Source organism: Periplaneta americana, chromosome 9 (assembly GCF_040183065.1).
Source record: "Periplaneta americana isolate PAMFEO1 chromosome 9, P.americana_PAMFEO1_priV1, whole genome shotgun sequence".
Taxonomy (NCBI): Eukaryota; Metazoa; Arthropoda; class Insecta; order Blattodea; family Blattidae; genus Periplaneta; species Periplaneta americana.
Genome location: NC_091125.1, coordinates 159,369,799 through 159,396,979, shown reverse-complemented (window position 1 = coordinate 159,396,979; position 27,181 = coordinate 159,369,799). Strand labels below are relative to the sequence as shown.

At 35.6% G+C, this 27,181-nt stretch overlaps 1 protein-coding gene across 4 annotated transcripts in view; it reads left to right on the top strand.

The window, feature by feature from the left end:
* The window catches only part of LOC138706663 (probable phosphorylase b kinase regulatory subunit beta), a 76,005-nt gene extending 60,463 nt beyond the window's left edge, over window positions 1–15,542 (top strand). For all 4 annotated transcript variants that reach the window (XM_069836219.1, XM_069836217.1, XM_069836218.1 and 1 more), the window contains one exon: window positions 2,621–15,542. In XM_069836219.1, the coding sequence (XP_069692320.1) occupies window positions 2,621–2,797 (177 nt within the window). In that variant the 3' untranslated portion in view covers window positions 2,798–15,542. The remainder of the gene's footprint in view (window positions 1–2,620) is intronic.
* The last annotated feature ends 11,639 nt before the right edge of the window (window positions 15,543–27,181 follow it).

Below are 27,181 nucleotides of genomic sequence, written 5' to 3'. Positions count from 1 at the left end.
TGAAAATTCATGTCAGTTAACCCATTATAGGGCCTTTGGTCCACTACATTTCGTCCACTTTCTTTTTTGTCCGCTGACACATCTATCCATTTCATGACCCATCCATTAAGTTTTGTCCACTGACCATTTAGTCCATTTTCATGCTTTGTCCATTATGTTTTCGTTCACTACGGCAAAAAAGAAATAGATGACATGAAACATATTTCATTTGGTGAAAATGTAATTTATTTAATTTTATATATGTTGTTGATGTACATAGTGTTTGTATTATAAACATGATTAGTCATCTTTTCTTCTTCCTGAAGAACTTCAGCAGAGTTAATTTATATTCTATATGAAATTTCTCTCAGGATGTTTCCAGTCGGCCGTCATTCTTGTAGTCTTCATACCGTGTAACCATTTCCCTGATGCGTTCATGATTATTGACATAATGTCCGACTTAATTTTACACGGACTCGCGTGTGTGCTCCCAACAATTGAGTACCCATTGTCCACATCTGTGGAGTAACGGTCAGCGCGTCTGGCCGCGAAACCAGGTGGCCCGGGTTCGATTCCCAGTCAGGGCATGTTACCTGGTTGAGGTTTTTTCCGGGGTTTTCCCTCAACCCAATATGAGCAAATGCTGGGTAACTTTCGGTGCTGGACCCCGGACTCATTTCACTGGCATTATCACCTTCATCTCATTCAGACGCTAAATAACCAGAGATGTTGATAAAGCGTCGTAAAATAACCTACCAAAAAAAAAAAAAATTGAGTACCCATTATAATGTAACATTAGTTGCCTCCGAAGTGTATATACAACCTCTGCCATAATTTGTAATATCCAAAATGGAAAACATATATAGGCCTATTCATACTTTTTAATATTAAAAGGAAAATGAAACATATCTAAAAAGCAGACGACAATGATAATACATTCTGTTGTAATTGTAAGTGGGAAACACAAATTTATGTATTCTAAGATGGACGAAAGATTATGGACGTAAAAGTGTGGACAAAATTTATGGATGGATGGATGGACGTAAGTTGTATGGACCAATCGGTTGTGGACAAGAGAACATGGACGAAAGGTAATGGACGGAACAAATTGTGGACAAAAGGTAGTGGACGAAAGGCCCTCAAACCAGTTAACCCAATGCCAATCACGAAAATCCAGTCACAAGACAACTATTAATGAGCTCATGTCCAATCCACCCCTCGAATTGCCAACTTTGTTAGATCTCGACAGCAGATAGACATATACGAAAAATGAACAGCCCTATACTAACTATAAGCAGTGGCTGCTCGTGATAAAATATTATGTGTGTTCACAATTTTGTGTTCCAAAATCGAAGAGAACTTGAAATCGTACGTTTTTAGCCTAATATGAAATGTCATGATTCCAATGTTTCATTGTCGAAAAAGCCGTATATAAATTCAAAACAACATATATTAATAATAATAATAATAATAATAATAATAATAATAATAATAATAATAATAATAATGAAATCTAGTCTTTTTATTTCCAGTTTTTCCTGGAAAGCCAGTTTACCCAGCTCTTTACTCTTCAAAATTACTTGAACAGAGTTCATTGTTTACGTTTGTTAAAAATTAATACATAAAACAATTTACAAAAGCGCGTGTTCAGTAATATATTCTGATTCACAACACACTGATACACTGTAGCCTATACCAGTACTGTAATCCCATTCGCATAGATTGATTACTATAAATACATGCCAGTAAATATTATTCTTAAATAATATACACGACCATACAGATATTTAAATTCATGCACCATCACATTCAGCCAGCACATCTTTGAAAGCCAAACTATGCTATATGCCGACACTGAAGTATAGTAATTCACAAACTACACTCTCGTAGCAGCACTGTACACACATCCACATAAAGTAAACATTCCGACAGTGAGATGCTGACACCTGCAGGCTAAAATACAGACTAATTAAATTTTCTCCTCAAGATATAGCACGTAAACGATAGGCATCGATGCACCTGACATTTTTAGGATAGATTCACTGTTCACTTAATGCTTTGTGCTCTTGACAAGTCATAAGCGGCCAGCGAAAGACAATTTTCTCCCACACATACGTGAAATTTCTGTACCCTTCTTGAAAAGAGCACAGTTTGTACGTGAATGAATGTTGCCAAGTTTACATAAAAAGTTTATGCAAGATGCGGGAAGTTTAAAATACTCGATCCTGATATTATACATCCCCACTACGCCAATACAGTATTAAATAATAAAACTAGTCGTGCATTAATGGAAACAAGGTGTTCACGTGCTCTTGTGCTCTTATTGACGCACCGCCACTGACTATAAGGTTACGAAATTGAAGTTTGGGTAAATGATTACTATCGAAAAGACGCAGCATATTATGTGCACAGGTTGTTTAGCATGTCACATGACAGAGTAGGAACCTAAATTACCTTCTTCAAGTGTTGTTTTTCTTAATGCAACATTGTAAGTAAGTTTTCACAACCGTTCAGGTAGTTCAGCAGCTAATTTTTTTTACATTTGTCTTTCTGTTTTTGAGATGTATGTGAGCAGTTTGAGGGGAGGTTTGGACATGAATTCATTACAGCACAATTTTAATTGTGGATGTAAATTTCGCAGGATAACAAACTGGAGAAACTAGATGATCTCACTCCATTTTTCTCGACGCATTATTCCATGACTACTGGATACTTGGCAAGAGCAGTTGTGAACAATGTGCTGCAGGGCGGACATTTGGCAACTGGATCTGAAACTGATGACGACATCGGTCAGGAAGAGCCTTGCAGAATTTCATAGATAAGTGTATACTGTTACATTGGCCTTAGTAATGTTTTTGTGGTATTCCAGATTTTATAAATCAAGAGTCAAAAACTCTTTTCTTTAGATATATAGTGTCATTATTCTGCATTGTGTTATATTCAGAATGGTTGATTTTGTATAAAATCGAAAGCAATATCGAAAAGAAAAAAGTTAACAAAAACTGGAATGCATCTGAGTCATCTATATCAGGAAATCAGTTGGCTGCATATCAGAAGGAAGCCAGGTGTTTACCGCTAAATGAGCATTCATGCTCTCAGGAGTTAATTGGATTAAAACTTAGGTATATCAGGAGGAATAATAGATATTTTAGATGGTAGTAGTATGAATTATTCTGAGTAAAAAGAGTTTATATAAACATGTGTCCAATTTTCATCTCCAGTCCCACTGGAAATTGGATTCATGTTTATATGCACTTTTTTTTTTTTTACTCAGAATAGCCCATGATTCTACCCCCTGAAATATTTACTATTCCTTCCAAATCACCCCATATAACAACAGCATTTGGTACTTGCATTGCTGACAGAAGACGCTATATGGAATGCAAATTTTCTCTTACACATATTTAACGCCTACTTAAGAAACTGTCATTCACATTCATGAAATACTGGAATTCTGTATGATTTTAGTTTCAATAATTTTGTTGTCACTCTTGCAAATGTATTACAAATTCCTGTCTCCTGTGCTAAACATCACAAAGACTTAAGAGGACTATGCTCCAACACCACTCCAATTTCACTGATTTTACCTTCATAAGAACATAACACTTTTGTCTATAGCCTGTCAGGATATTTATATCTGAATTTTCGCCTGGTTGTATCACACGATGTACCGTATTTGCCAGTGTGTAAGACACATCGACCTATAAGACATCCCCTTTTTTGTACACATATTTTAGCCAAACCACTTTATCACTTAATAAATTTACTGTAATTCAAACAAAGAGTACCATTCTGGCCATTTTGCAGTTCCACTTCGTAGGTTATGTTTACTTTGCTTTTTTTTTAGATCCTCTTCCTGATTCCGCCAAGTTCTTATCATTTTCTCAGTTGGGGATGACCCGAAATCCTTTCTGCAGCCTGTTACCATGTTCCTTAGCATACGCAATCACACGTAGCTTGTAAGCAATAGTGTAGCAATGCCATTTTCAGCCATTATTTTCAAATAAATTAAAGAAGATTAACACCACAAATTTATCAGCAATCACAACAATCATGACAAAAAATGGGGAATTTTAAACGAACAGGATGTGATCGTCAATAACAACGCATGTGCATCCACTTAACTCTTTGTAACTAGAATGCCCTCAAACACCGCAAGGAGTAGAGTTTAATGGGTTAGGTACAGCTTTCAGTAAAATTTTGGATATATTAAACATTTTTTCCCTCCATTACTGTGTCTTGTACAATAATCAAAATTGGTATGTTTAAAACACTGTCCTTCTGCTATATGAAAAAAATATTTTTACGATTTAAAAAAAATTATTTTCATTTTTTTTTTTTTTTCAAAATTCAGTTCACTGTGCCGTGATGAAGCATTTCCCACATAATTCAAAAACTATCCAACGTTCTGTGATTATTTTTTTTGTGTGTATTTATACATGTTATATCAACAATATGATGCAAGATCACTCCTCTACCTTTGATAGGTTGTCTGATAAAAAAAAATATTATTTATTAAGGAATGTAGTTGAAAGAGCATATTGTAAATATGAGTTTCAGCAATAAAATAAAAGAGAGAGAACTTGAAAAAGTTAACAAGTTTATGAGTTATGAGGGAAACGCTTCATCACTGCACAGTGAACTGCCACCAATAGTGTTTTACACATACCAATTTTCATTATTGTAAAAGATACAGTAATGGAGGAAAAAATTTTGAATATTTCCAAAATTTTACTGCTGTAAGCTGTATCTAACCCCTTAACTCGGAAAAGAGAAAAGTTTCATAAATGACAGTAATAAAAAACTGAATATCGACATATAAGACGCAGCCTATTTTCAAAGAAAAAAAGTGTATATTATACGCCAGTAAATACAGTATGTATTGTATATGTATATTCTTTCTTTTAATGAATATCTGTTTTACTATTGCTGCACAACAGACAACGAACGAACAAATGACCTGCACTGAATCACAGTCAAATGAACACTGTCACTGTCAAATGCTCGCATCTTCTCCCAGTGGTAGACATGTGGGAACTATCGGATAAGCGACCGACCAATTTCCCAATCTAGATGGCTCAGGCGCACTGTATTAATTACTGTACAAATGAAAGTCTTGCATGCACTGCTAGCTGAAAAATGCAATGTGTAGTGGACAAAACTGGTGTTTCAAGTTGATGTCGGTGACTTACTTCTCTTTATCCCTGTTATTCTGTCTATCTCCATTAATAATAATAATAATAATATAATAATAATAATTTCGTTTTCATCATCATCGTCATCAGCATCATCATTATCATCACTACCACCACCACCGCCACCGTCATAATTATCGTTGTCATTATCATCATCATGATGGTAACGTGTAGATTCAGTGTTGTACACTATGAAAAAACTATATAACACACAGCTTCAGTGTGTTGGGTCGTTGATGATTGTGATCAGTTTTTCTCTGTTACAGAGAAGGGACCCAAAGGCTACTAGCATTGCAACCTTTAGTAGACTGAATTGTACTTACTGCTTCTATCGTAGGAATGAAGTTTGAAATCAGAATGATTGTGCTGTTATACAGAGTGTCCACACATAAAATCGGTATTTCTCACCACTAGTGAACGAAACAGTATTTACATAGTAATATAATGACATATCCTATCTGCTATACCTAATCCTGTACCTGTTATAACAAGAGCTGGAAGTGTCCTCCATGACATCCAGACATCGCTGTGCTCATTTGATAATCTTTTAAGTACTGTAACACATTCTAATTCTTGAAGAGAAATGTTTTGTATCAGATTTGTAATGTTCTCTTTCAGTTGATCGATCGTCTGATGATAGTTAGCATACACTTTGGCTTTCAAAGCTCCCGATAAGTAAAAATCACAGGATAAGTCCGGTGATCGAGGAGTCCACAGATTTTTCTGACAAGCCTGTTCTCGGGAAACCCTATATTCTGTTTGGATGTGTGGGCGGTCGCATCATGTTGTTGAAAGATGACATACTTCTTTTCATTTTCTGTTAATTGTGCATAGAATGACTGGAAGATATCCAGATACCTTATGCTCTGATTGTCTCATTGAAGAAAATAAGGCCGATAATGCTCATTCCTGACATTGCACACCAAACTCCTATCTTCTTAGGTGAAGAGGTTCTTCTTGCACAATATTTGGGTTATCCTCCAACTGTCTGGCATTCTGTGAGTTAACATAGCCAGACAGATGAAATCAGGCTTTATCTGTCGTGAAGGAGAGCATGGAAACCAAATAACTATAGACAATCTGAGACAAGAGTCAGTTGCAATAAGCAACTTGTTTAGCATTGTCTGTTTTTTTCAGTTCATACACTATGGTTACACAGTGCTTGGAAACTGAGCACTTCAGAGCCTGATGGCATGTTGTTGGGGGTACATATTGCTGAGATAATCTCTGTATAGATATATATTATTTTAATGTACCAAAGTACATATGAAGTTTCCATGCAGATATTCTGTGTCATCGTACGATGAAAGAGTAGTGGATCGGAGAAAAATTCTCTCCAGCACTGGGATTTGAACTCGGGTTTTCAGCTTTACGTGCTGATGCTTTATCCACTAAGCCACACCGGATTCCCATCCTGGTGTCGGATCGAATCGTCTCAATTTAAGTGCCATCTCTTGGGTTCCCTCTAGTGGCCGCCCTCTGCACTACGTCATAGATGTCTATGAACGTAGGACTTACGTCCACATGCGGAGGTGCACTCGTTAAGAATGACTGATTGGCTCGGATCCGACGGAATATTATATATAAAATAATATATATGATATGCGTAAATCACTTTGTGATTTAAGACAGTGCTTATTCTGTCGGATCCCGGCCAACCAGTCACTCATACGAGTGCACTTCCGTACATATGTGGACATTGTCCTATGTTCATAGACATCTATGACGTAGTGCAGAGGGCGGCCACTAGAGGGAACCCAAGAGGTGGAACTTAAACTGAGACGATTCGATCCAACACCGGGATGGGAATCCAGTGTGGCTTAGTGGATAAAGCATCAGCACATTAAGCTGAAAACCCGGGTTCAAATCCCGGTGCCGGAGAGAATTTTTCTCTGTTCCATTACTCTTTCATCTGTATAGATGTTTTGGGGCTTCTGATTATGCCCTTGTAAATTCTGTCGATTACGTCTGGGATCTTCACTGCCAGATAAGTTATTCTTCTTCGAATTTACAGTGGATCCTGTAGTCATCCGTGTCTCATACAGATCTTGAATTATGCCGATTGTGCGGACTTTGATATCAGGATATTTTTCCTCAAACATGTCTTTAGTCTTCTTGAAATAGCCTGTCTTTATGTATCAATTGAAAACTGCACCATTATTTCTATTAAACAACACTTCACGACTTATTACTTTATTAGTGGACACACAATTACCTTTGCCGTAGCGCACCAGTGTAGCGTTCATAGTGTTGCCAACATCTCATTCTAATTAGATCCTGTCCATGAAGCAGACATATTACTATGTATGACACATACCAGTTTTATGTGAGACATGATATCAAGACTCATTTTTGTAGTACCATCTGTGGATTTAGCTTGTATATCTTTATGGTTCTGATGGAGTTCCACTACAGTGCTACATCATGCTGGTACTGTTTTGGGGTAATTTTAATGATGATAATGACTATTGAAATGGGGTGTGATTGTGGAATGATGGAGGTAAACGAAGCAACTCCGAGGAAAACTCTTGGGAACCTTGGTTTTGTCCACCACAAATCGACTCTGCCACCACCAGTATTCGAACCTAGATACGAAGTAATCTTAAGCCACTGCTCTGCCAGTCGAGCTGGGCAGTCAAATAAAAAATGGAATGTGTTAATTTTATTTTTAAAAGTTCATAGCAAATAATACAGGGCGTTTCATAATTATAGGTACAAACTGCAGGGGTAAATAAAAAACAGTGAACCAAGGGAAGTTTAAAGAAATAAATAACCACCGTTCTTGATAAGGCAGGCGTCAGTATGTTTCTTCATCCACAATCATACACGTTTGACTATCCCTGGCATGGCTCTACTGCATTGATAACCATTGAGAATGCATTCTCAGAGTTCGTTGACATTGTCAACAGGGCTAGAATATACAAAACATTTAAAATATCTCCAAATAAAAAAAAATCCAGATAATTGAAGTCTGGGGACTTGGGAGGCCATGGTGTTGGCAAGCCGCAATCAATATGCCTATTGTGAAAGTATATAGGTAAGAACTCTCGAATGTTTAAATGAATGTGAGCCAGTGCTTTTTCATGCATATACCACAGCAGCTCTCTTTCCCAAAGAGCCATATCATCCATAAGTTGCGTAGCTCATATTGCAAAAAATGGAGGTATGCACGACCATTAAGTCTGCCAGGTAAGAAATGAGGTGGTCACAGTAATGACCGGCTGGTTTCCGAACTTTAAAACTTTTTGCCTTGTTTCATTGTCTTCTAGACATCCGTTTAGTTTGTACTGGTACCTATGATTACGAAACATTGTGTGTAAGTTTTTTAAGTATATTTGAAGAGCAACTAATCAAAACGTAAATTGTCCCTCTCCAGTCAAATTGAGTTTGGAATGGTTTCCGATAAATGACAGTGTTCTCCACACATCTGTGGACTCAGAATTCTCCAAATCACAACCTGTCCCATCCATGTTTACACAGTTATGTGAGGAGCAACTAATCAAAACGTAAATTGGGAAATGAGACTGTATGTTTTAATCACAGTAAAAGTGTCGTAAAATGAGGACTCTGACATTTAAATCCCGATCACGGAAGTATTTAAATTCCAACATAAAAAGTTAAAAAGCCACTGACAGCACAGTTCATACAGTATCCAGACAGACAACATAACAAAAATTAATCGCCAATACAACATAAAATGAGCAGAAATTCGCTTTTCCTTGCCAAAATAAGATTGTTACAGTTGCATGAATTTGTTAAATGCCTACCAAACCATATCAAAACATAAATTGTCCAAGTTGAATAGTATTATAACTATAATTTTGAATTTTTTTATTGAAATATGTTGTTGAGTCACCTTCAATCGTAGATTAAAACAAGATTTTATTCATCTTTCTACTACAAATAGTTTCGTCTTATGTGAAAATTTACGTTTTGATTAGTTGCTCCTCATTTCTTTAAGAATTTAGTATTTAGCACTATTTATACATATACAATAATAAAACAGATCATATATTAAAAATTTCTCCTTCCTATTCGAAAACCATTGTTTCTAGTTTATGATATGACTGAATATAACAAATGCAGTGTAGTGACATAAGATGGAAACAGTCTGTAAGCAATAAATCTGATGTAAAAAGAAAAAAAAAAGAGAAGCCCAAACATATGAATATGTAAATACATACAGTATATACTAAAGCACTGAAACATACATACATGCATACATTTACACACATATACAGCTCGTTCTGAATATGCAAAAGGGGCTGGAGATTGTCTCTATGCATGGGTGAAAACTGAGGTTTGAGATTATTTGGACATGAATGACGGAAGATGAACTTTGCAGTATCCTAGAATATTAGTTATAACTTGACCACGGATTTTTAAGGCCTTAAAAACTAACTTTCAGACACGTAAAATAATTATAATTGTCAAACCAGGCACTAAATATAGTTTTAGGCACCTAAAATACAATTTCAAGCAGCTAAAAGTACTATTTTATCCACCTAAAATGTATTTATATCCACTCAAATAGTACAGTAGCTACAAAAATGCAATTAATTAGTGAATATTAAGCATTACGGTATACAGTGACAAAAACCGTGAAGAATTGGTATTGTGGTTAGCAACTATATTTTTATTATAGATATATTAATTAATTTGTCCTACAGAATTTATCTGTAATGTTAACACTTAATATTTTCGGAGAAAAATTCGCTCCGGCACCGGGGATCGAACCAGGGTCCTTGGTTCTATATACCAAGCGCTCTGACTACTGAGCTACGCCGAATTCAATCCACAGCACTGGACCGAACCTTCCTCCTATATTTTTGTTATGTCTTAAATTGTTAATGAATTTATTGGCCTCATTGCTTTATGGCTGCTGATGTGTTAATATTACAATTTAATTAATTAATTTACGAATGAATTTACTATTAGCAAATTATTCATAATTGGCATTGCAATACATAACCAGCTTTTTCTCTCAATTTTCTGTTGCATTTTCGTAGACAAAGCCATTTTATAAGCGGGGCAAGATCTTCCGAGTTATACTGCAAAAAATAGATGCATATTTCAATCTAACTACATTTGCTAAGCTGATTTCTTTAGGAAGAAATACATCCTTCACCTTCATGACATTCTTGCTTCCAGCTCAAGTGCTCAATAAAATCCTATTTCATTGCTACTCGAAAAAAAATTAAAACAAAATAGAAATAGGAAATTTTTAGGCTCTAAAACCTTAAAATAGGTCACAATGCGCAAAATAGACATTTTAGGCACCATAAAACCGCTTCCAAATGTTCATATTTTTTACAAAACATGAAGATATTTAACTAGTTTTAGTTTATCCCAGTAGGAAAAAATAGGCATTTAGCTTGGAATCTGAGGTCTAATAGTAACATATTTCCTAAGACATTCATCCATTAGCTATTTCTTTAATAATGTTTTGGCATCCTTTTTGAACAGTTTTGCTAAGAATGTTGAAAGTGAGGGTCTGCAAACGTTTCTTGTTTTTCTTTGTGTACGTTGTTAGGAGAATTACACCCATTTAAGGGGAGAGGATGGTATTTTTTTAACTTTTTTTCCTATTTGGTGTAAAATGTTAATTTTTTGTATGTAGAGAGCTCATAGCTTTAGGAACTCAACCAAATATAAATATTTTGAAAAAAAAAAATTATTTGGGGGCCCAAATTTGAAAAAAATATACCCAATGCAGGATTGTACTAAAACCGATATATCTAAACCATTTTTAAAGATAGATTCAAACTTTTTTTATTTGCAAAAGCATGTTCTATAAACTGTCCAACATAATTTTGATATTAGTCCCTACGTTTGTAAAATAAACAATTAAAATTTAATAACAATTTTCTGATTCTCTTTCTTGCAAACAAATGGACGTATTTTTAAAATGAAATCAATTAACAAAATTCTGTTACAGAGAAAAGTTTCCTAATAGTCTAAAGAATGTGTGTTCTAAATTTCATGCCTGTATCTTTAATAGTTCAGAAATTATATCCATTTCTGTCTGGCAATGTAGCAAAAAAAAAAAATTAAGTTACTGGAAACCGATAAAAGTGGGCGTGTGATTTAAAAATCCATAGCGCAGGAAATTGAAAAATGACGTCTCAACATCAGATAAGGGCACAAATACCCACAAAATGTTATGCAATGCATTCCACACATATCAAAGACTATTTTAAAGATTTTTTTTTTTTTTTGAAAATTTAATTTACCGAAAACAACAATAAAAGTGGGCGAGTGATTTAAAAATCCATAACGCAGGAATTTAAAAATGGCGACTCAACATCCGATAAGGGTACAAATACCCACAAAATGTTATGCTATGCATTCCACACATATCACAGAGTATTTTAAAGAAATTTTTTTTTTTAATTTACTCATTTTTTCACCAAAAAATACCATCCTCTCCCCTTAAAGAGATGATAGAAGTTTATGTTCAAAATCCTTACTCTTCAAGTATATACAGTAATATGATTACATTTACTGAACCCACAGATCTTCATCGTCACAACTCTTCAAGGATTAGGAGAGCTTTCCTGTTCATGCCATTTTCTTGCTGGTCTTCCTACATCTTTATAGGCAGAAGGGTTGATATCATTATGTTTGTAATAGAATGTGGGTATTATCCTTTCTAAAGAGGTGATTTTTCTACTTTTCCCTATACGTGGTACAGTCATTAAGTTCTGACACTGACGCCTGAAGGGTAGGCACCCACAAGAATCTTGATGTCTCAGAAGATGCCACGTGATACGGCGTACACTTAAACAGATCGACATCCTCCCTCAATACAGTCGCCGTTGGCCGTTACGCACGTCTGCCAACGTTGGTGTAGCTGCTGGAAGCACTGCTGAAAGAAGTTGGCAGGAAGATGCCGTACGGCTTCTCTTGTGGCAGTCATGACCTTTTCGGCCGCATAAAAATTACGCCCACGTAGGATTGATTTCATGAGGGGAAAGAGAAAAAAAAATCGCTTGGTACGAGATCAGGTGAGTACGGAAGGTGTGGCAAAACAGCGACCTGTTGCCTTGCAAGTTCCTCTTGAACAAGGATGGAGCGATGTGCAGGGGTGTTGTCGTGTAGCAACAGCCAATTCTTCCTATGCCAAAGCTCAGGGCGCTTATGACGAATTGAATTGCGTAAACGGCCAAGAATCTCTTTGTAGAGGATCTTGTCTACAGTTGCACTTTGTGGGATGAATTCTATGTGAACAATTCCATTTGAATAAAAAAACTGTTAAAGCATCACCTTGCATTTTGACCTGTCTTGTTGCGGATTTTTCTGTCGTGGAAATAATGGCGTTTTCCAGGTGGCGGATTGTCGCTTCAGTTGCGGATCGTAAAGGAAACACCATGTTTCGTCTGCAGTTATGATCGGTTATATCAGTTTCGCCTAATTTCTGACAGAACGTGACGTTTGCCCGCTGCTCAAACTGCAACATACTCGAGTTCCGACGCGCGCATTCAAAGCACCGTCACAACAATGACCGTAGTTCTGCTTACACTATATGCACGTAACTGTATGATGCTGGGACGAGAGACTAACTGACAAGGTACCATATCACGGCGCCACCTATCCGTTCTAGTGCACCACACCGCCACTATGCCCTCAGTCTCAGAACTTAATGAATGTACCACGTATGTTACAATGTTTTCATTCGACAAAAACATATATTTAAACCTTTTCGTATAGCTTCATTTTTAATTTAGTCTAATCAAGTACATCTTTTTACATCTGCAAGTTCAAGAGCAGAGAGGTGGCAGCCCCAACACTGAACTAGCTCTGTGCAATGTTCATACCGTGGCCAGAGTGAAAATTTTCATTACTGATCAGTCAGATTGAACCCACAGATTATTAAAGAAATAAAATGCTCACGACTTAGATTGAAAGAAGTAATGAGAGATCCCTAATCAAAGAGATCTTGGAAGGTGTTAAGAGGATATTAAAGAATTGGAAATAAGGTATTGGAAGACGAACTCAGCACAGGGAAGACTGGTCGTCAATAGTTAGGTAGACACTGGCTCTAGAGAGGCTGTAACACCAAAGAGAAAGAGAGATTTCATTCAGTGATCAGCACGAAAAGTAAAACATTCAATTTTCTTGTTTTTTTTTTTATTGTAAGACCTACATTAATGGTATTGATAACCATACCTACCGTCCACACCTGTGGAGTAATGGTCAGCGCGTCTGGCCACGAAACCAGGTGGCCCGGGTTCGAATCCCGGTCGGGGCAAGTTATCTGGTTGAGGTTTTTTTCCGGGGTTTTCCCTCAACCCAATACGAGCAAATGCTGGATAACTTTCGGTGTTGGACCCCGGACTCATTTCACCGGCATTATCACCTTCATATCATTCAGATGCTAAATAACCTAGATGTTGATACAGCATCGTAAAATAACCCAATAAAATAAAAAAAAAAAAACATACCTACCGAAAATATTTTGGTTCCCATAATAATATACTGACATTTCGTTTGATTAACATTTCAATTGTTTTCTACTCGCAAACATACAGCCATTTGTATGAATATCTTAAATTAAAAACAAAAATTGACGTGTTTTGCTTTTTGTTACTGTGAGTGTAGTTTGGCCGAAAACAAAGAGTACTGCAAATAACTGTGTAATGAGATCCAGAAGTTTTAAATTGGAGTTGACTCTGAGAACAAGAAAAGAATCTTAGAAAGCATGATGATAGAGATATTCCGATAGTCAATATAATGTAATATAATCTAATAATCTTTTATTTAGAGTTCAGTCTAATTGACATATCACAGTTTAAAATCAATAACACTTACAAATGTAAATGATCATTGCATATTATAAAATTGAAATGCAAACGTTTTCGCCCTTGGGCATCATCAGGCATTTAACTCACAATATCTTATACAAGTTTTCATATCTTTGCTGTGAAATGCGTACCAGATAATTGAAAATTTACAATCTTGTATATATTAATACACAACTATTTACATGGTTAACTCTATGATAAATAACAATCTGAAATTTAATGAGTACAGGTATTAAAATTATACATGATAAAATTGTGACTAAAATGTTGTATTGATCTTATATTTCAAATTATAAAATTGTGATCATTAAAACAACATGATGAAAAATTATGTGATTCCTCTTAAACTTCATAATAAGCCAATACACTTCCATTAGCCAATACATTATCTGGTACGCATTTCACAGCAAAGATATGAAAAATTGTATAAGATATTGTGAGTCAAATGCCTGATGATTGAAAACGTTTGCATTTCAATTTTATAATATGCAATGATCATTTACATTTGTAAGTGTTATTGATTTTAAACTATGATATGTCAATTAGACTGAACTCTAAATAAAATATTATTAGATTATATTACAAGAAAAGAAATAAATAAATCCTGCTCACATGGTATGGTATAAACTTTGAGCTTCTCGTACTGATACCCTTCAAGAAGGTACATGTACAGATACTAGGATTGCCAACTTTTTTAAAAGAAAATGTGGGAGACTAAGGAATCGACAAAATTTCACATAGAAAATGGACAAATTATCCAGTTCCTTTACCAAAAACAACTTTTATTCTATACTTTGGCAGCTAGGCTTAAATTAAGAGTATTTTGAGACAGATTTTGTCTTGCGTAATAGTTGAAATCGACTGCAGTTTGTAGAATGAGCTTCTTTTCACCAGTTCCCTAACCACATAAAAATTAGATATATTTTTTTGTTCTTCATTGATGGTATGATGTAAAGATATATATTATGGTAACTAATTACAGTTCTACATTATTTTTATAGGACATTTCCTCATAAGAATGTAATTAATTACTGTTATATAAAATGCTTCCTTTTTACAACTATTCTTCAATCTATTTACTTTTCGCACAATCTTTCTAATCTGTTGATAAATGATAGGTAAGGAAGACTGGCAAATTTTTTGCCGCCAACATGGACTCTTGACTGTTTTGCTACAGTGCATCATACTTGTTAATATCACGTTATTCCGAACGAGCTGTATATGAACACGAAGAAGATGAACTAAATCTGATGTGCAAAGAGCAGAGTATTGCTTAGGCCTACATAAAAGTATGATCCATCGGAAAGATGTGATCATCTGTTTTAGAGAATCTACATTTATGAAGCTAACTTATGTAGACTCCGACAGAGACATTACAGACTGTGAGAAGTAGTACTATTCTGAAGTGTACATTATGTTAATAACTATAGTTCTGTACAGTGTAAATACGTGCCAAAATAATGAGAATCATAAGTACAATCCTTGTTCGTAAAAGACAGTTTTCATGTTTCTCTTGTAATATTTATTCTGTAAAATAAAAATATTTCGGTTCTTTATCAGAGGAGCAAGGAACAATATTATTATACAAAATCTCTCGCTTTCCTCTCACTTTTCCTGATTCCATTTTCTCTTTCACGTTCGACATTTTCTCAGAAATAATGCCTGATACTGAAATAGTATATTGCGATAAGGTTGGGGAGTGCTTTTTACAAAATCGGGGAAATTTTAAAAAACGAGCAGAGTGAGTTTTTCAATTTCCAAATCTTAATATATAAAATTGAATGTGGGTATGTATGTATATATATGTGTGTGTGTGTGTGTATGTTCTCTATACAAATCTATACGCTTTGACCGATATGTGCCAAAGTTTGCACATTTAACCTTCATAACCAGGAGAAGAACATAGGCTACATTAAAATTGTGCAAATGGAAGTTAAATTAATTAAAATTGTAAAAAATAAAATTAAATAGATCAAATATTCATGTGTAATATTAAAATGCAAAATCTTCTACAGTCAACTGTTTTTTATTATTGTCTGTTGTATTCAACATCGACTTTCATGAGGCCATTAAAATGTTAACACGAAATTAAATTACATTGTTGTTACAGATCATGAAGGCTAAAACTAGATAATTCATGCAATAAGTATCTTTACGCAGTCCAGGACCGTATTATGAATTCCTCGATGCAGTTTTGTAGATAGTGAGCAGACTGTTTTATCCAACTGAATTCTAGAATTCTTTGAAACTACAAGGATTGCTACGACATAATTTACTTAATATTGAATAATCAATAGTACTATTGCGAAATATTGACCCACCAAAATAATGCACGAATAAGAATTGGTGTAAAAAAGTCATACGAAATGTAATAGAATTGGTAACATTAACTGCAAAAATAAAAGGAGAGGTTTTTTTTCCACGTATTGCTAGGATACTCATTCAATTTTAAGAAACTGCAATTTCAATGCCACTAGCACTTGTAACAGCCATATTAAAATGAAGCTCAAGGACAGTCGCTTAAAGTTGCAGACATTAACTTAAAAACTGCGTGTTTTTCACATCCTCAACTATATTTTATACAAAGAAGTGAAAAAAAAATATTTTACACATATCAATAAGCAATTCAATGATACTTTATATGTATATATTGATTCGATGCTGCAACTGATCAGAAAGAGGAGAAGCAATTATATTTTCGTTGGGTTTTACTTTGTTTATAGTTCGATTTTTCTATTACTTTATTTGTATTTCTGGCGGTGTGGAAGAGAAGGCCTAATGACCTTAACTACACTAGAATAAATAAATAAATAAAAACAAATAAGTAAATAAATAAAAACAAATAAATATATAAATAAAAACAAATAAATAAATAAATAAATAAATTTAAAACAGTTTAACGTCAGGCACATGATGAAATGTTTTCTTTTCGGTGGCTGATTTACAACTGTTTTAAATTGAGTTAACCCTGGCAGGCATTTGGCTGAGGAGTTCATTAATTCATGTAAGTGATGTTAAGTAAAGATTCATCTTTATGGGCGAGGAAAGCTTAGTAAAGACAATTCGTTTTGGTTGTGTATAGTTAGATTTCCGAAAATTTGGGTAACCAGTTTAATTAAAAATAGAAGCAGAAAGGAAAACCTAGGCAACGCCAGGTGCTTTCAGCTAGTAATTCTTATAAGTTTAAGTTGTTGTCTGAAGAAACCATATGAGAGGAAGATGTCTGAAGAACAAGAGGTAAGTGGAAAATGCCCGAAGAACAACATTTTCAGGTAAGTGTTAACGCATTATTGTTATTTGTGAGTAGGAGTGACCATAAATTCTGTTTCAAATAGTGTTAGGTGATATATGTACAGTAGTGGCAAAAAAAAAAAAAACCGGACCAACGGAATAATCAAAGTCCCCGAAATGAGCCACTGCGCATGCCACGCCCGCATTCACAAGATAGCGAGTAATCTATTGAAATTGTTGTAGTTTCGACTGCTTACGTAGCCCATTTCGAAGGCCATTAGAAAATAAGCTGGTAAAATTCATGTTTTGGTAAAATATTGCTGTAGTCGAAAAGTATTGGGAATAAATTTGAATAAGGAACAAAAAAAAGTTTCCTTGCCAGGCAGGATTCGAACCACGAAAGTCTTAGTTACCAGTCTATCATGCTTTGGAGTGAATAAGACTCTGAAATCAGCTGCAAGGTCGGTCCGGTTTTTTTGCCACTACTGTACACTATTTTGCTATTCTAGAAGGCAAACTGTTTTCTTTTAATTTTGACTCAAAAATTCCCCTGCTGAAAAGTCAGATTTTTATTTACATATTAGGTAGATATTTTTAAACACATTGTATTCACTATTGTAAATATTTTTCATGTGTTGGTTTTGTTATATTGTAGGATTGGGGGAGAGATAATCAGCGTGGAATGTTGCTCTTAAAAATTAACACCATGGGTATCAAAGAAGTCCTTTGCCTTCCTGAGATGAAAACCTGCGGCTGCTCCTCTGGTGGATTAATCATTGTATAGATGATCGGATAACCTATTTAATTGCACATGTTAATTTAAAACTATGAAGACATTTTGTCATTAGCAAAATGTAAGAATAAAAGACACTGAACTACAACATGATATTTATAGTTATTGATGAAATTCATGCACAGGACAGTATCTAAATAGTTCATGGTCGTTGTAATCAAGTATATATTAAATATTTACGCATGGACCACATAGGCTCGGGCCCAGGGCGGCAAATTCGTAGTGGCGGCAAAATCTGGGGGGGGGGGGGGGAAGAGCTGAAAATAAAATTTTCCATATTTTCCTATTTTCTAGATACCTGCTTTAGACAGTAGCATTTGTTAAATTGTTGTTACATGCTACTTATTTTTACCGCTTCACTAGTAAATATCTAAGATCTGTATAGTTGGTGCAGGCACAAATTTTTTTTCAGGTTCATAGGCGTAGCACTACCTAAATAAGGGGTTGAATGTAGTTCATTATATAACAGTTTGGTCAAATCCATTTTAATATTATCCTCCCATCTACGTCTCGGCCTCCCCAAAGGTCTTTTTCCCTCTGGCCTCCCAACTAACACACTATATACATTTCTGGATTCGTTCATACGTGCTACATGTCCTGCCCATCTCAAACGTCTGGATTTAATGTTCCTAATTATGTCAGATGAGAAATACAATGCGTGCAGTTCTGCATTGTGTAACTTTCTCAATTCTCCTGTAACTTCAGCTTTCTTAGCCCCAGATATTTTCCTAAGCATCTTATTCTCAAACACCCTTAAACTCTGTTCCTCTCTCAAAATGAGAGTCACAGTTTCACAACCATACTGAACAACTGGTAATATAACTGTGTTATAAATTCTAACTTTCAGGTTTTTTGAGAGCAGACTTGATGACAAAAGCTTTTCAACCGAATAACAGGCATTTACCATATTATTGTGCGTTTAATTTCCTCTCGAGTGTCATTTATATTTGTTACTGTTGCTCCAAGATATTTGAATTTGTCCACCTCTTCAAAGAATAAATTTCCAATTTTTATATTCTCATTTCGTACTATGTTCTGGTCACGAGACATAATCATATACTTTGTCTTTTCGAGATTTACTTCCAAACCTATCTCTTTACTTGCTTCAAGTAAAATTCCTGTTTTTTCCCCAATCGTTTGTGAATTTTCTCCTAACATATTCATATCTTCCGCATAAACAAGCAGCTGATGTAACCCGTTCAATTTCAAACTATCTCTGTTGTTCTGGACTTTCCTAATGGCATATTCTAGAGCAAAGTTAAAAAGTAAAGGTGATAGTGCATCACCTTGCTTTAGCCCTCTGTGAATTGGAAACGCATCTGACAGAAACTGATCTATATGGACTCTGCTGTACGTTTCACTGAGACAGATTTTAATTATTAATCGAACAAGTTTCTTGGAAATACCAAATTCAATAAGAATATCATATAAAACTTCTCTCTTAACTGAGTCATACGTATTTTTGAAATCTATGAATAACTGCGCGCAGCATGAAAAAGTAGCGGGCAGCAGGTTCGGCAGCCGCTACTTTTCGGGTTGCACCGGTGTTCACACGTCGCAGTACGAGAGTTGCGCAGTTTTTTGTACTGCAGCGCTGCAAACGTAGCGACGTGTGACCGTACCTTAATATCTATTGTGCATGAAATTTGCAACATCGTCTATTATGAATGAAGCTCGCAACATTTATGGTCTTCAACTGTTGTGCATGAAGCTCGCATCATATCATAATCATATGTTGTGCATGAAGCTCGCAACATATCACAGTTCAGTATATACAGTCACGAAGCTTGAGTTGTTGAGGGTACTATTTCGCGTCGTCTGTGATGAGGCGATAGTAGCGATCCTAGTGGTTAGCAACTATCTATGGATACATATTCCCCACGTATTGACTTCGTGACTGTATATACTAGACTATGATAATTATCATCGTAATCTTCTATTGCGCGTGAAGCTTGCAGTTTCAAGAATTTACAGTTTCCAAATCATCTTCATCCCGATGATCTGTAATTAATGTCCTTTTAGGAGTCCTGTCGTCTGACAGTCCTATCTCTATCCAGATGTATAGGCATCCAACAACGAAAACTTAGTGCGCAGAAACCAGCGGGCGTGACGTATGCTTCTGTTCCCAGCATGCTCTCACAGCTACTCCAGGGGGGGGGGGGGTAAGAGGGATATAACGTGCGCGCCAGGAGGAGTTCGAGCTGAGTTTTGCTTGTAGGATACCTATAGCTTCCTCTTTGCTTTCTATTTCTCTATTTTTTTAGCTGCTGTCTCAGCTGTCATAATTTCTATCTCGTGCATTAAATCTTCATATCGTTCTTTTTGCAACCCTTTAACTGCTCTGAAAATTTCAATAAGTTCTTCCGCATATAATATGTTAAAACTGGTGGAGCTCATTCATTATTTCTAAAATACCGAGATAGTACGAGATACTTATATTAATGTAAAACCTGTTCTGTTAAACCAGACGTAAGCAAAAAGAAAATTTGTAATCAATCACTAGGCATACTGGGTGCTTTCCTTTAAAATATATTTAGGCCTAGTCTTTGCAATTGGTAACTTTGGTCTCAAATACCCTTCTCAAATTTCGGCCGATGGTAACGGAGTTATTGAATGAGGGTTATCTAAGCGGAATGAGTTAAACGAAAATAAAGGGCGAGACTCAAAAAAGTGGGTGGGGGGAGGGGTTAAACATTGAATAAGAGAAATTAGCATCCCACATCCAAGATTAAAACATCACTTTCGCTAAAACCCATTCAAAATGCTAGCAAAACAGAAACGATAGAAAGGAAAAGAAGAAGAAATACTTTTACGTCAGTGATAGGTACCTGTGATACCATCCAGTGGTGATTTAGTTAAGTACACTATTAATGGTGGCCTTTGTATACTGAATTTGTTGGTTTAAAATGAAAGAGTACCTGTGAATTTCTTTTCTAGTCTCGTTTATATGTGTGTGATTACATAAATAAACTTAATATGCATGAAAAGCAGTAAGTTGTATATTTACAAAGGAATAATAGACCAAGAACATTTATTTTATGTGTATTTGTAATGTAACATTACATGATATGGTACTCAAGTTGTTGAGAAAATAAAGTACGTACTGGTACTTAAGTTACGGGTTTCCAGGTAAAGTGAAATGAACTATATTTGAACATGTTTTTAAAGCTAACCACCTTTTTATCAATCACATCTTCATAAGTCGATGAATTTGTGTGAAGAGTTTTATATTGCGTGTGCTTCGAATTGTCAAATGGATTTCTTTTCAACATCTGACGTACATTACCATCGTGTGCACAAATATAAAACAAAACTGTGTGGTTACTTTTCATTAAATCTGCATTATAGAAATTAAAGCATAAGAAAATTGCCGTTTTTGAAGATGCTGGAATAATAACCGACATTTAGGTTAGAATATGGCGATACATAAGTAATGTCATGGCTGATATTGGTGATAAGTGAGTGGGTGCTATATTGTAGCAAACATTTTTTTACTTCGTACTTAACTTATAGTAGTGACTGATTCTAAATCGTTGAGCTTTGAGAGTTATGCCAATGTAAATTCTAACGTCAGTGTTCACAATGAGAATGATGCATTTGTAATTGGTGGTCCCGGTATCATCTTGGACATTTCATCATAGAAATCGGCAGCATCAGATGGCGGAGTCAGAAAGGAAATTCGGACGTTTCCGGTAAGTTTGAACTTTGTTGCTGATAGTCTAGGCTGATAGTGTGTTGTAATGTTCCCTCTTCCTTAATATATAAAACCGAATTGTCCAGGCGCCATGTCGATTCCTCGTTACGGAGATCCCATCATGTTTCCGGATCACTGCTTACGTAACATAATACCGTAATACGTAAGCAACGTTCCCGATAGTCTGTTTATAAAATATGTTGTCCAAACTATGGACCGTTTACTCCCCAGAACATGTTAATATTAAAATTATGGTGTTATTTTACCTGATTATTTTCAATATTATATTAATCATCTTCTGAATTACTAGTTTCGATGTTATATCTCCCATCTTCTGAATTCTAGATGATGAATATAACATCAAAATTAGTTAATCAGGTAAAATAACACCGTAATTTAAATATTAACACAATGAAGTTATAAATTCGATCTAAATAATAAATAATAAATGATTTTTGTAATTTTTTTTTACCTGTTTCGTGGTAGAATGTGACCAGAAGTTTCTAAGTTTCTAAGATTGTGAAGTTATTGTTGCGATGTTTTTTCGTAATGTATGATATTTGATGTTCGTATAGAAGGTAGATCTGATTATATTCCGCGGAGTTAGATCATACACTATCATTTTTTTGGTTAACGATTATGGAGGAGACAGGACCCAAAGTGCGTGATTTGAGCAACGGTTGTCAATGGACAGTTTTGGAATTTTCGGAAGGGCCATTGTTGAATATTGAAGAACCGCAATCTTTTTTTATTAAGATACGGCGTATTATCCGATAAATTTGTTTGAGCAAATTGTAGAACTGTGGAATAAGCGAATTTTCATAAGCTCGAGGATCAGTAACAGGTTAGGTTTGGTTTGTTCAGGCTTTTGGTATGCCTTGGATGTACAGTCTTAGAAAAAAAAAGTTTTGTAGCACAGATACTTTGTAAGTTCCAGAAAGGCGGCAATGCGCATGATCAGACATACAACGAAACAAAACTAATTTTATTACTCAACTAGTTCTTTTGTGAACAGACGCTCGTCCTCTGATCATGCGCACTGCGCACAGTATATGTGCGACAAAACTTTTTTCTAAGACTGTACGTTTTTTGGTAGATAGTTAGGCTACATTAGATAGCGAGTTTTCGTAAGATCGAAGAAATATACCAGGTTAAGCTTGGTTTGTTCAAGTTTTTGGTATGCCTCGCATGTAGCTATGTATTTTGGTATGTAGCCTAAATATGGCTCCTTAAAAACCATTAAATAGGGACTTTCTAAGAAATAATAAAAAAAGAGGCCGTCTTGGCAGGCTGTAGTTTTATCTTTTCTTGGAACATAACTTTGGCCATCTATATTGAAGTCATAAATGCTTCTGCTGTCAGGAATTACCACCGCGCTCAATCTACTTCAAGAATGTAACAAAGTATGGCAGCATTGGTACCGATATATCAGCGCCATTATTTTACGTTTCTAAATTAAAATATTTCTTAATAGGCCTACTTTGTGGTAATATCTTCTGATAGTTCATCATCTGATTGAGGTTCTGGCTGATATGTAGGCCTACATCTGTTATCATGCAATACATATCACTTGACGATATGTGTCAGAGGAATTGTTTGTATGCATCTGAAGTCTGACTAGTAGGTATAATATATTACTATAGTCGCGTCGCTGTTATTTCCGGCGTGACTCCTCCTCTTTGCTTACGCCTAAGGAAGTGAAGGCTGTATAAAGTCTAGCTAGGTAGTATCGTTCACCATTTTTGTTCTTTCGTTGCCGAGCTATCAGACGAGGAATCTATTTGCCGCAATGTTAAACATTAGCATGTCGTAGCTCCTATGATAATAAATCAAACGCACTGTAATTGAGCAAATAATTGAGCGGCAAATAACGTCCTCGAGTGCTTTCTGCGAACGCCAACGAAAGGGACAAAATGGCGGACGATTGTTAAATTTTATCCAGTCTTAGGAAATGCATAACGTTATCAGCAGCGAATGACAAGACGCACACGTTTAAATTTAGCCGACCTGTAACGTGATTGGCTGCAGGAAATAAGAATTGCATTGTTTAAATGATCAGAAGGATATTTGCTGTAGGTAGTATGATTTATGTCCCGCGCCATGGCGTCGTGGTCTAAGGCATCCTGCCTAGGACTCGCGTTACGGAATGCGCGCTGGTTCGAGTCCTCGTGGGGAAAGAAATTTTCTCATGAAATTTCGGCCAGTGTATGGGACCAGTGCCCCCCCAGCATCGTGATGCACTTGGGAAGCTATGATAGGTAGCGAAATCCGGTTACGAATACCAGCTATAACGGCTGGGGGGATCATCGTGCTAACCACACGATACCTCCATTCTGGTTGAATGATCGTCCACCTCTGCTTCGGCATGTGGGCATGAGGCCAGCAACCGGCTGGTCGGTCTAGGCCCTTCATGGGCTGTAGCGCCACGGATTATTTTTATTAGTATGATTTATAGACAAGAAATAAATATTGTATAGGCCTAAGTATTTTTTTAGTGATAGGGTATGCTGCACCATGTTTTTGAAACTACCCTGGAGTGATGACTACCTTCAGTGACAGAAATCAACTGAACAGTCTTATTTTACCGTTTTAGATAATAGAGGCCTATTTTTACCGAAACCTCGTTAGGTCGAACTTGCTTCAATCGAACAGACTCGTTTTCAGTCCCTTGGAATTCTGATTAACGAGATACCTTATTAGAATTTTTTTTTTTTTTTTTTTTTCTGGGATACGATGTTTCTTGAACTCGTACAGATCCAAAAGTTACCTGAGTGATTATATAGTAAAAGTTTCTATATGAAAATAGCATATTGTAATTTAAATTATACGAATTAATCTTCAAATTCATTTAATTAGAAATGAGATGTCAACGTTAAAGGTTTAAATAAAATTGTTAGGAATTATGCTTTAGGTCATCACAAAAGTGTTTATATAATTTTCATTGTTAGGGTGGACTTTATTTTATTTTTAATCTTAACTGTATAATAGAATTTATAAAACAGTTATATTACCAGTTGTTCTGTATGGTTGTGAAACGTGGACTCTCACTTTGAGAGAGGAACAGAGATTAAGGGTGTTTGAGAATAAGGTGCTTAGAAAAATATTTGGGGCTAAGAGGGATGAAGTTACAGGAGAATGGAGAAAGTTACACAACACAGAACTGCACGCATTGTATTATTCACCTGACATAATTAGGAACATCAAATCCAGACGTTTGAGATGGGCAGGGCATGTAGCACGTATGGGCGAATCCAGAAATGCATATAGAGTGTTAGTTGGGAGGCTGGAGGGGAAAAAGACCTTTGGGTAGGCCGAGACGTAGATGGGAGGATAATATTAAAATGTATTTGAGGGAGGTGAGATATGATGATAGAGACTGGATTCATCTTGCTCAGGATAAGGACCAATGGCGGGCTTATATGAGGGCGGCAATGAACCTCCGGGTCCCTTAAAAGCCATTTGTAAGTAAGTAAGTAAGTAGTACTCGTACTAGTACATAACATTAAAAATACTGATAATGTAAATTCTAAACAATTTCAATAATTCCCCCCCCCCCCTTTGACAAAATCCTGCGTATGCCACTGGTTATTGTTAATTGTCTATGACTCAAAAACGGTTCTTTACTTATCCTCTTAATAGTAGGTCTACTGATACATTCTGTTTTAATAATTGGAAAACTTACTAACTTGTTTTATCAGAAGATGGGTGTAGACTCAATGCTCATAATGCTATGTTTTTTTTTTTCTTATTTTAGTAGGTTATTTTACGACGCTTTATCAACATCTTAGGTTATTTAGCGTCTGAATGAGATGAAGTTGATAATGCCGGTGAAATGAGTCTGGGGTCGAACACGGAAAGTTACCCAGCATTTGCTCGTATTGGGTTGAGGGAAAACCCCGGAAAAAACCCCAACCAGGTAACTTGCCCCGACCGGGAATCGAACCGTTACTCCACAGGTGTGGACAACGCTATGTTCTCCAACATTTCATCTATAATGTTAAAACTCTAACTGAAACTCTTCCATTTAAGAATTATTTGTTTCCTCCCCCCCCCCCCTTTCTTTCCTTAATACTGAAGATGAATGTAGGTCTAACCTTTGACATGTTAAGTTTTCTAATATTTGATCTACAGCGTTAAAGCTTTCTCTGTAAGATTTATATGTAGCATCTCATCCTTTTCCCCCTCGAATATGATTGTAGATTCAACTTTTGAAATGCTACGATTCTAATAACTCATCAGTAATGTTGAAGTCCTATCTGAAACTATTCTCTTAAAGATTATTCTTTTTAAAAATAAAGGAAAGATGAGTGAAGATCTAACCTTTCACATATTACGATTTTAACATCAACAGCAATGTTGAAGTTTCATCTAAAAATATTCTCTTCAAGATTTTTGTGTCCTCCCCCCTCTTTTTCCTGAAGAGAATGTAGATCCAGCCTTTGACTTGTTAAGTATTCTAATACTTCAGTAAATTAAGGTTAAAGTCTTGCCTGAAACTCTTCTCTTCAAGATTTCTTTGTGTTGCCCTACTTTCCTTTTTCTGAAGATGATTGTAGATCCAAACTTTGATACGCTACAATTCTGATAGGCCTAGCTCAGCTGCATTGTCAAAAACCTACATCAGCAGCAGTGTTAAAGTCTTACCTAAAACTCTTTTCTTCAAGGTTTCTTTGTATTGCCCTACTTTTTTTTCTAAAGATGATTGTTGAATCAACCTTTGACATGCTACAATTCTAATAGGCCTATTTCATCTGCATTGTCAAATACCTACAACATTAGAAGTGTTAAAGTCTTACCTGAAACTCTTTTCTTCAAGACTTCTTTGTGATGCTCAGTATTCTTTCTTGAAGTGAATGCAGTTCCATCCTTTGACATGTCAAATTTTCTAATAATAACAGCAGTGTTAAAACCCTATCTGAAACTTTTCTCTCTAAGTTTGTTTCCCTCTTTTTCCTTCATGAAGACAAATTTAATATACTTAGATCCAACCTTTGACATGTCAAGGTTCTAATACTTCATCTGCAATGTTGAGGTAATAGCTACTTTCTGAAATTCTTTCTCCAAGATTTATGTGAAATTCTTCTCTTTAAGACTTCTTTGTAAACCCCCCCCCCCCCCCACACACCTTTACCTGAAAATTGATGTAGATCGAACACTAGAAACTGCTCGTTTTCTAGTAATAAACATTATACGGTTGTAATAAACATTAAAATAACCTATGTAGACCACATATATTTTTAAGATGTACTGTACTTATATCTATTTTAACTAAAGATCAATGTAGATGCAACCTTTCATTTGTAAGGCTTTAACAGAAATTAAAATGAACCTATTTCAACCATTTACCTTCTATTCTCCCTGTTGTCGTATTTTCTACTATTCAGTTGATAGAAATTGTCGTCTTGTTATAATTCCTTTTCTTGCGCCCTTCATTGAAGACAGATTAATGTAGATCCATATTTTCTAAGGCTACGTCCAGACTGAA